The following is a 12,003-nucleotide window of genomic DNA, read 5'->3' as shown; positions in this document are numbered from 1 at the left end:
AGACATATTAATAAGTTACACAGTGAAACAATACTCATGACAAAATTGTAGAGGTTTTCTTGTTGGACCTCGAAAATGAAATCAAGGAACAGTTGGGAGCCCTTCAGAGCAAATACTGCACCATGTTATTTGAAAAATTTATTTCACAGCTTCACTCTCAATGAAGATATAATTTAACAGTAGAGATTACTCTACTCTTTGTTTCCACCTAGATATTGATATGTTCCTTGTCACTTTATTTTATTTAACCTGTGCATTAAAAACATAGTATATTTGTTGAAAGTCATTTTGTTGTTGCTGACTTAATGTTGGTTGGGATTAGCAAGCAATTGGTGTGCCAGTTTAATTTTGCTTACTCTGTTCTTAGCCATAATCACCTGCAGCTATAAACCAGTAGTCCAATAGAGCTGGTTGTATATGTTAATAGGACTCCCCAGTACTAATCTCTTAAACAGAATCATAAGCACACAAGATTCCGGTGTGACAGGCAAACCATGAGCAAAAATAAAACCACTAGGAGGAGCGGTATACTGTAGCACTGCTTCTCTCAGAATGAGACTATTTCAGTTTCATTTGTATTTAAAATTACTTGAAAATATTAATTATTTGCTTAAGTGGCAAGGTTTAACATTTGCCTGTGTCTTAAGTACTTAATTAAAAAATGATCTAACAGAATCAAAGACCCTTAGCTGAGTGTCACTACAGTATTATAAAGCAGTAGTGCTTCTCACAACCAGCAAGCCTTGTCTTAAATGAGAACTACAGGGTATTACCAGAAACATGGGCAGTTTTCCAACAATGTACAGTATAATATGTTTATGAAATTGCATAGTTGAAAAAAGATTAAAAAAAGAGAAAATAATAACTGACATTCAAAACTGTCAGGGTGCTGTCCAGCAAAAAAAACAAAAAGATATCAGCTGTGCAATCAAGGCACTGAAATTACATCTTGTCAGGAACAGTAACATTGTGTTTCTGCACACTCTACCTTTAAACAACTGTCCAAGGTTAGCTATTAGTCACAATTTTCTAAAACATAGAACTTGTGAATTGGAACTATACTTAGTAATTGCTAAGTAATTCTGAAGTTAGACTCACTTTTATTCAGGAACTTTGACTTCTCCCAAAGGGTAGTTTAGCCTAGATTTAAAAATACCTCCTTCTTCAGCTTTAATTGAAACACTGAATCAGTGCCTGCTCTTGGGTGTGTAAGAGACTAGCAGTGATTTCAGTGTCATATTTAATATAGTGAAATAACTGCTACAATGTACAATGATGGAAAATAATATCTGTACTGTAGATGAGTAATACAAATTATTATGGCATCCATTTTGAAAGAGGATGAAGTTAATATGGTGGAGAATATTTTTCAATCTTCATTTGGTATCTGAAATAAGTCACATTTTCAAGAAAGCATTTTAAATAAGCCTCATCGTGTGTATTGCAATTTACATAACATTCATCATTTGTAATGGATCATGGAAATGTCCCTTTTGTTTTACAGAGCATAGTAGCGTTTGTGAAACTGCCTTGTAATTATAAGATGGTGCTCTGTGTATTCTCCAACATTTCCAATTTTCTGAGCATCATAGAAATATGCTATTGTGCATGATCCTTCTTCAAAATTGATGCTTTTCTTATTTTACGTGTCATCCTCACTTCATCCAATATCCAAATTTTTTTAGGTCTCAGTTTCTTTATTTCATACCTCCTGCCCCTTGTACTAATTTAGCATTCAGGAGCCCAATATACTGTAAAAAATGATACTGAAAAAAAATGCACCCCCAAGAGTAAGTGATGCTATTCATGGTCAGGTTATTCCAAACCATACAAATGACAGAGAGCATAACAGCATTTGAAGATATAGAAATGTTAGTATAAAAGAAACTAGTTTTTTTAGGGGTTTGTGGGGAGGTAGATGAGGACATACAGTAAACCTTAAATGAAATCTTTACCTGATTATAACAAATGTGGAAAACAGTAGAATTACAAGAATGTGGCCACGCTGCATTAAGAACATCTTACATTCTGTTATGAATATCTTCTTGCAAAATTGAGATAGAAAGCATTTGAGAACCAGAGTGGATCCCTGCTCTTTACGTTAACATTATTTTCTCTACTAGTCTTTTCTTTGAAGGAGCAGTTTGTGTAGAATCTCTTCTGTGAGGGCTGCACTATGGATTATTCACAACTAGCCTCCCCCACCTCCACCCTGTCCATTCTTAACAATATAGTGTGACAGAAAAGGGCCATGTAATAGCTTAACTGGCTTATTTACCCCCAGTATAAGAAAGGACAGTGTTAAAGGGGTGGTGAACGGAGCTGTCTGCAAACTGCAATTTGACAGTTTATAAAAGTGACTATAAGGGAAGTGAGATTTTACAGTAGAAACATTACATTGGCAGTTAACTTTCTTTCTACTGCTAGGCCTGGTAAGTAACTAATTAACGTATATTCCTTATATTTTTATAGACAATCTTTTAATAAGCATTACACAGATAATTTGTTCAATTTAAAAATGTTTCTTCTAGCCTGTTAAACATATATGCTCACGTTTACAACATGTCCACTGCCATTCACCCAATCACCATTTTGCACAGCTCCATAGTGCCTCACAGAAGCGTTAGCATCAATTGATGGACTGATGCCTCTGTAATTAACAGCACTGCAAAGTTTGCAGGTGGCCTGCAAGTCCCTGGATTTTCTGCTTTGTAGTAGGCCAAGAATATCCTGGCTAGCTTAAGCTCATCCATAGCTGGGAGTACTTGGCTATTTCTGCACTGCTGCATGGGAATTTTTGTCACAGCCAGCTGACTACACAGCCCAGACATATTCCCAGTGATTGCTGTGCTATTACGCTTTTTTTCAGAGGAAAATACTGCTATTAGTTTAGCAAAATTCTAAAATATCATTATCTGAAATATCAAACTGTTCCTCTGTAAAGATACAGTATACTGTATAACGTAATATTGTCATTTTTTCTTATAATTTTCTTATTTTTTTGCAGTTGGATTATGTTGGTTTAGTATATACATTATAATCCTTGCACAGTTTTCACATTTTGTTAATTAATGTTATATTAATTATTTAATGCTGAAAAGAGAAGAAAGAAAACACGTTTCAGCCAAAATGTTGTGTTGTCTTTCTTCTCTTTTCAGAATGGAATAAACCTATTACTTGTTCCTTTGCAGCCTACACATGCAGCCTACACGCAGCTACCCACCTTAATTATTTAATCATATTAATGTTAATTAATGAAAACAATGTTATTTAAAAATACTGTATTTGTTATCATATACAACCTATTACAATTGCATAAGTATCAAATCCTTTGCGGTGGCAAACCTAAATTAATTAATAATTAGGTGCAAACAATTACAAAAGTCTCTTTTGGGTAAGACAGCAGTTTTTAAATCTTTCTATAGATTGTCAATATAATTCAAGTCTCAAGTTTGATTGGGTGGCTCAAGGACTTTCACCTTCTTATTCTTAAGCCACTCCGCTGTACCTTTGGCCTTGTGCTTTGGATCACTGTCCCGCTAAAAAGTTTGGTCCCACTTTTAAGTCAAAAGCAGGTTTTCCTCTTAAATTGCTAGTATATTGCTCCATCAATGTTACCATTAGTCTTAGCAAGCCAGTGACTATAATGTAATGTTGCCACTGACATGCTTAACATCAGGGAGACATTTAATGAGTAATGCACTATGCTGGATTTGCAGATTTTGTCCAAATCAATTTTGTTTTATCTGACCACATAACCTGTTCACAAAACATGTTCACCCCCCATTGATTTTTTTTTTCATTTTCATACAAGCCTACTTTGTGGAGTGATAGAATTTCTCCCATCACAGCCACTGAACACCGTAGATCTGGCCTCATGATGATATCACTAAATTCCTCTTTGCTTGACTGCTCAGTTTGCAGGCATAGCCTTATCTAGGCTGTATCAGGGTGCCGTCTACCTCTTAATCATTGACTTTAACATGCTGAAAGATATATTAAGGTTCTTTGAAATATTTTATACCCTCCTCCTGATCTGTGTCTTTATCCAACTTATTTGAAAGATCCTTTGTCTTCATACTTGAATCTTTGCTTGACATTCACTTCCTGACTAAGGTATACTGTATTTACTCTCAAATCATCAACTACTACTGTACACAGGCAGAGGCCACTCAACTAATTGGTGGGGCTCATTTAGGCAATTTTGTTAGCTTTTTATTAATTATTTTTTCAAATTTATTTAGGTTAACACAGTAAAGGGCTTGAATATTTATGTTATCATTTTTTCCCATATCTATATAACCATATCTATTTATGCTTTGTGTTTTGAATTAGTGGCTATGTATATTGTTTAGATTATTATTATTATTATTATTATTATTATTATTATTATTATTATTACTACTACTTCATTGCATCTTAAAAGATCCCAAAGTGATTTTTCATATTGGAGGGGACTCACTTCATTAATAACTGAAGTGTACTTACTGTAATTAACCTGGGAGATGTGTGACAGCCATTATGTGACAGAAGCTCCACTGCATAGCAGATCTATTAGAGAAGAGTATAGAGTGGAATTAAACCAGGACAACAGGGGTTAACACCCCTTGGTTTAACATTAAGGGTGGCACCTCCTAAAGCAAATACCACGTCACCATTGTGGAATAACCATTTCTGGAAAACCTGGCCTAAAGAGAAAAGTACCAAATTACAACAGTAGCAACACTTACAGCAACAACCTGTTTTTTCTTAGAGGTTTTGCATCCCGGTATTGACCAGGCTCAGCCTTGTTTAGCTTCTGAGATCACGGCTACAGTGGTAATGCTGATGAAATACCAGAATCAACTTTCACAATAATCAACACAAATGCAATTAATATTTAGTAAAAATAATAACAATCCTAACTGACAGTATTGCTTTGTTTATTGTCATAATGCCATCATAGTCAGCAATGCAAAGAAGAACAATATTGAGATTCAGCATACTGTAAGTACACGGTAGAGTATTCTATGCTTGTAATTATTTATGAAATTCATGTTGTTTGAACCCGTGAATCAACTGGCACTCAAAATGATGTAGATTTCAAGTGAGGCCAATTAGCACATCAAAGGTGACAACAGACGCTAGAGTAGCTTCAGGGGGGCTGGTGTGTGGGGCACAGAGGGGATATCGGTTTGAAGACAGCTTGCAGCCATTCAGGAGAGAGATTAGCTGTACATTTGCAGTCCTGTGTCACTGAAAACATGCAAAGAATTTTGATGAGGTGTTTGTTTCATGGGACACTTATAATGCCTCATGAATTAAAAAAAATGAACAAAAACAGCTTCCGGGAAGGTTGTGAAGGCACAAGGCCAATGATGATAATGTCAGATAATTCAAAATCCATACTGAGGATACAGCACATTAGTCTAAAGACATTTCTCACAGTAGTGAATTTATATCAGGTCATTTTTATTATTACTTTTTAATATGTATTAATAGGTTTTAAATTCTTTTCTTGAACTAAATCAAAGCCTTCATCCACCATATAAATTCCAAACAGTACTTAATTTGCTTTCAATGAAGCACATGCTAGAAATCTAACTCTGACAAACAGAAAGTTGCATGGTGACGATTGATTTTTCAGTTTCAACTTAATCTGGGCATAACTTTAGAATTTTTTTCTTTTGTTTTAGGGACAAAAAATTGTATGGTTTTAAAATATTTTATATGGTTGTTTTGTTTATACTGTATACAGTTTTAAAACTGGCCAGAGCTACAACCATCAGAAAGGACACTATTTCCATTAAGGAATAGTTGCCACCAAATAAATTGTTTTGTTATGACTGGGTGGAACCTTAAATGACACGGCCAGGAAAGCCCTATTGAGATTTTTTGTCCTGAAAGCTATGTCTTGACAATGCAACTTTTTTAGACTGTTCCAGCCTCAATCCATTCTTTGCAAATCAGCTTTATGCTCCCTTTAGCTGAGGGGATTTGGGAATGTATGAAAGGAAACAATAATAACATATTTGTGTTTTTTGTCCTTAAGGCTTTTCCTAAAAATGTTTACCTTCTCTTTCTCTTTTCTATTTTCTTAGTTACAGCACTCACAGAGAGTGATTGAGATGCACTGTCAGGGCTAGAGCAGCAGTGGGGCTGATTCACAGTCAGTGGAAGAGCCATTCTAAATGAGCCTGTGTGCGCTACTGGACCTGATTTGAAAAGGAATAAGGACTTAATAGGATGTCAACAGAGACAGAACTCCAGCAAGCTGTGAGATCCAGCACGAGAAAGGAGTCCAAAAAGAAAGGTAGGAGTGTCTTTGCTGCCTTTACTCGCTAATTACAGACACTGTCAGCTGGTCATTAAAACCCACAAATCTGGCCAGGAATGCTTTTACATGTAATAGCAATAAGACTGCATTTGAAAAAAAGAGTACTTTCTGGGTGGTGTGGTGTGATGGCATGTTTTAGTAGGAAGCTGTGAAATTCAGACTTCTGTTAGAAGTGGAGCAGTACGTCTGCCAGCATAATGATATGTGTTTAGTTTGGAAAGGCCAGTACAAATTGTCTACAGGAGAGGAAGCATCCAGATTGCTGAGAGCATTTAAACAAAGGTTTCCCCAAGTAATGCACTGCTTATTACACTTTTAAAAATAAATTAATTGAAAATGCTACTTAAATATAATTTAATCAGTTGATTTAATAATAATTTGACTATTGATACATCCTTAATTTTAAAATATTTTTTGTTGTGTACATAGTGTTCTTCATTCATTCTTGGGATATACAGTAGCTACATTTGGAATTGTAAAGAGGAACATTTGGATGTTTTGAAATTACAGTGCACATTATTATACAATAACCTGATATGATATGTTCTGAACTGCAGTAGCGTGCACTTAACGTTCAAGTTTTGTTTTCAACCAGATTTACTATTAAATATGCAAGTAAGGAGCGTGACATCCTATCTAGACCTCCTCTCCTGTGGGAGTATAGGGCTTGGATACCTCCTACACTTTATTTTGTTTTTTCAACAGTGGGTAAATTGAGTTTATTTAATCCCTGTTATCTCTGTTGTCACTTATTGTTGTTGTTCCCAGTGCATGTGTATCCAGTTGGTGTCTGCAACATTTATCCACCTTTCATCACCATTGGCTTTCTTGCTCTTTTTCTGGATTAATCCACAGTTGGTGTCTCCCTAGCAAAGCAAACCAACTGTAGGACCAAAGCACTCATTTACAGTAAGAGTCACTCTTTCTCAGGCATGGGATGACTTTTTTCTTGATTTTCTTAGGAACTCAGTGCATCTCATTCATTACATTGTCTGTTGCCTTCTTTTACATTATTTATGAGTGTGGTTACTCATAAATTTCTCTATTGTTTGTACTGTTCTTGGCACTCACCATCACTTCATTCTTTCCTATTTGTTATCCTTTCATGTTTTAAGTAGAAAAGAACTAAGAGGACTTAAGCAAAAGCAGGCTTCTATTTTTTGGGCTACACTCCAGTTCCAAGTATATTGTTTCCATTTCCATTCCAGTTCTGTATCTCTGTTAACCCCATGAAGATTCCATGATTTTTATAACCCAGTTGCTCCCATACACCGACTCCGAGTTCTATGTGCCTCCTTTTCTAATACTTTGTGTCCACAGTGTACATGTACATTTGCATCTCTCTTCACCACCACATTCATGCTTCCTCTGCTTAGCTTCCTAACAGGATATCCATCAAAAGGAAACTCACTAGTCTCATAGTGGTACTGTATCTCCACTATCAGGTGCTGAACTTCATTTGCACTCAATTTAGGAGGCAGATGTAAATCTTTTAATATTGTGAGGGTCTGCTTGTCGGTTCTTGATAAAATACAGAGACTGATGACATCCCGTTCTCTTTGCCTGGTACAAGCACAGGTCACTGAACATGCTGTTACCTGAGTGAGTTTAGGCAGTTGTTGTAGGCTGGACATGCAAAATATGGCATTCAGACAAATAGCTAGGCAGTTCAGTCTGTTATGAAGATGCTATGTGATTTCCATGGCTGATGTGGCATACTGTATGTCAGTGCAGGTCATCTGCCCCCAGTTAGGGTGGCACCATACTCTTTAAGCAGCTTGGCCAAGTCATGGGCCATATTTCAGGGCACTTCTCTATATGATGCCAGGACTGTGCTAGCTGAGCTGTTCCTCACACCACTTTAAAAAAAACTTTTAAAAGGTTAAAAAACCTAGATGTGGCTGGTTTCTCAAGTTACTTAGGTCTTGTCTCTTAGAGTCAGCAAAGCATCTGTCACAACTCATACATTTGCCCTGGCATTCCCATGCATACTAGATTCCACACATGCTCACCCAGGAGCTAATTATCCAACCATGTCCCTCTTTCAATATTTAAACACTCTTGTCTGGCTTACCTACGCTCACTATTGAGAAGTCTTCCACAGCTTTCTCTTGTGCGCACTATAAACTTCCCGAACTTACTCCTTTGGCTACCCGACCTGGTTCTCCTAGTTTCGACTTCGCTCTTGTCTAATGACTTGGATAAGTAAATTGGATTTACTCTTTTCCTCGAACTCGCTTCCTCATGGGTTTGCACAGGCTGTCCTACAACTCACCGCTTTCAGGTATCTGACAACATCCATGCTCTGATGCTTAGACATCCAGATACTGATTGCACCTACGCCAACATTTCCTGTCTAACCTACCACATAACAAAGCTGGTATATAATCCCATTATTTGGTGGCTACTCTTACAAATTAATGAAAATGTAAAAGTTACCCTGTAGCCATGTATCCCTGGTTCCTTGAGAGGAAAAAGTACATACCAACTCCTCAGTCACTTCGTAGCCAGTACATAAGGTTTGTTAATGAAATGAGGAAAGATATGTTCATATCAATCTTCACCGCCATGGGATGTGACATTCCTGTCTACTCTATTAGTGACATTTGTAACGAACAGTTCTTTCCGGACCCTATGCGGAAAAAGTCATGCAGGAATACGGGGCTGAAAACAGGGGGGGCGTGTCCAAAGTGCGCTGGTGCACGGGGGAGGTGTGGCCGAGGCAAACAATCCAAAAGTAATCCATAGAGGGAATCCAAAAACGCAAGAAAGTCCATAGCCAGTAGATTCATCCAAACAAGGAATTAAAAACACAAACCGGGTCGGAACCGGCGGCCAAGGAACAGGAACAGGGGTTAAAACCTTAACGGGACCAGGTGCTTCCAGGTCCCGGACTCGCACGGTGCGGAAACCAGATGCAGATTGATACTACACAGTCCATGAATGCTCAATCATCCAAATCTAAGTTTGGTGATATTCCATTGGCTGGTGGCTGCTGCATCGATCTTAGTTCATACTCAGCCAGATTGTGTTTTGGGTCATGGCATCTGTTTTATTTTTTACCTTTGTTTGAAATGCCCAGCACATTCTGTTTTCCCCTATGACATCCCACAGTAAACAAAATTACTGTTTTACTTCATGCAGCCTCTAAATGTGCCAATGCCTCTTTTGATGAGAACAGCATTTAAAATGATAGAAGATGGCAAAATCAGTTTCTCAGTGTGACATTGTAAGATGGATCTACAATACATTTGCATGAAGGAGTGAGAACAGATTCTCTGATATCTGTTAAAAAGAGCTGGCATGTGCTGTGGGCACAATGGCACAGTCACAACTTAAACCCTGGTGTTCTTAGTGGAGCAAGAAACCTGATTATGCCAACACCAGTAAATTGCAAGAGGTAATGTGGTGACCTAGCAACATTTTCAGTGCAAAACATGTGTTAAATTCCAGTTGCATTTTTTTCAGATCAAAGATAACATGACTTTCTACATCACCTAGTGTAAGAAACCATTTATTGTGGAAAAAAATAAAATGTATAACTTTGATGAGATATGAAAAAGCATATACAGTATACATGCATTGAATGGCTCTAATGACTTTGTACAAGTACAAGCTTGTCAGATAAATGTTAGGAATTTTGTGTCTTAAAGGAAATAAAGGATTCAATACAGTAGCTGCAGGGTTATGATGCTTTGTAATTTGCATTTTTTATAATTATTCATTATTTCAGGTCTGTCAACAGTTTCATTTATAGATTGCAGTGCTTTGTGACAGCTTCTGATTTTTTTCTCCATAAAATGGAGCTTCTCATTTCCATGTTATAACAATGTGGTGTGTAAATGATGCACGCCCCAGTGAGCCGCATTCCCAGTTTTCTTATGTTTCGGTAGCTATTTGTGATACATTGAGGGTCTGTGGGTATGTGCATATATGTATTGTGTGTGTATTGTTAATTATAACTCAGTTATACTCCTCTAATAGGTTTTCAACATCAAACCAAATCAATTGTAATAATTAATAAGCCCTTTATATGGACATTTCCCAAAAGGTCCACTGAGGATGAATAATGAGTGCATACAATATTGAAATATTATCTGTTCAGAGCATGATGGACACGCATAGGGCTGCTATTAATGAATATGGATATCATTAATGCATATTAAAATGTAAAAGGACCTAATACATTCAGGTTCTTTGAGGGGCACCGTGACTAATGAACAAGGCACTTGATGAGCGCCTGTTGACCTGGCTTTTTAATTAAAGAGTAAATAGTTTCCAATGACATTTCCTTAATTTCCTTAATGTTGGGTATATTTTTAAATTAAGCTGCCCAAATAGAGTTGAATTTATTCTGTAGATTTTGCAGATTTCTATACCTGCAGTGCAAGGCTAATGTTCTTCAAAATGCACCCCTTTTCTTCCTGTATTCTTTTCTTTGAGAATTTAACCTTTCAGCTGTGCAAAACACAGCCCATGTTTAGTTCTGCCATTCATTTAATATCATGGATCAGAGTGAGCTGTCAGGAACTTGCTGGAATTAAGGTGGGCGTTGATAGTAAAATATGAACTTTTCTGTTCCCAAAGGCTAGTAACAGCCAGCAGCCATGTCACCCTGCAACTCACATCTGGGAACCCACTGAAGCTAAGCAGGTGTGAGCCTGGTCAGTACCTGAATGGGAGACCTCCTGTGAAAAACTAAGGTTGCTGCTGGAAGAGGTGTTAGTGGGCCCATCCTGCAGTCTTTGTGGGTCCTAATGCTCCAGTATAGTGATGGGGACACTATACTGTAAAAAAGGCACCGTCCTTTGGATGAGAAATGAAACTGAGGTCCTGACTCTCTGTGATCATTGAAAAGAGTAGGGGTGTTACCCCAGTGTCCTGGCCAAGATTTCCCATTGGGCTTTACCAATCTTGGCCTCCTAATAATCCCCATCTATGAATCTGTTCTCCTGTCCACTGATAGCTGATGTGTGCTTTGAGTAGAGTGTCCAGAAAAAAGCTAAGTGTAATTATTATTATTTGTAAATAATTATAAATTATGTTGAAGTACTTGTTAGTTCTGAACCATAGATAAAACAAGACCAACTTACTTTTGTAGGTTTTTCTTTACTTTTGTACTTGCCCCTACCTTTTTATTTGTTTAATAAAAGCCCCTGTATATAAAGTCTTTGCTTTAACAATGGTTTTGGTATGCCAGAGATTTATGTCACCTTTTAACTTCCTATTGATAGAGGAAAGAATGGAGAAACTTGCTTTGCTCTCTTTCCTTTCCCTTCAGCTAATGAACAGCATGAGCAAGGTAATTGAGTAGGTCATAAGGCACAACGATGGACTGCTTGATGTGAAATTGAAATGAGATTGAATAACAGCTGTATGTCCTGTTGGTTGTCAATGACTCACCGCTCTCTACTTTGTGATGATTAACATCAATCCTGGAGAAAATTTATGCAGGAACCAATTTTATTAAAAATTGCTGTAGAATAAAAAGTAATGCTTTGAGTTTGCATTAGTCATTTAGCTGTTACCGTATGGTGCCCACATAAACTGCACTTTTGTGTAACTGAGTTTTCATAATTAACTAGAGTCAGTGAATGAATAAAGCTCTGGACTTTCTTTCATCTACAATGGATTAATTCCCAGAGGAAATATACCTGTGGTCATGTTATTGTTCAAAATCATTAATA

At 37.0% G+C, this 12,003-nt stretch overlaps 1 protein-coding gene across 1 annotated transcript in view; it reads left to right on the top strand.

The window, feature by feature from the left end:
• LOC148823653 (disabled homolog 1-like) overlaps window positions 1-12,003 on the top strand; it is a 298,122-nt gene that overhangs the window by 189,279 nt on the left and 96,840 nt on the right. Inside the window, exon 3 of the mRNA XM_088927687.1 lies at window positions 6,081-6,292. Coding sequence (XP_088783813.1) covers window positions 6,226-6,292 — 67 coding nt within the window. The 5' untranslated portion in view covers window positions 6,081-6,225. The remainder of the gene's footprint in view (window positions 1-6,080; window positions 6,293-12,003) is intronic.

Source organism: Atractosteus spatula, chromosome 11, assembly GCF_055471065.1.
Source record: "Atractosteus spatula isolate fAtrSpa1 chromosome 11, fAtrSpa1.hap1, whole genome shotgun sequence".
In the NCBI taxonomy this organism is placed as follows: Eukaryota; Metazoa; Chordata; class Actinopteri; order Semionotiformes; family Lepisosteidae; genus Atractosteus; species Atractosteus spatula.
This window is presented reverse-complemented; position numbering and strand designations above follow the sequence as displayed.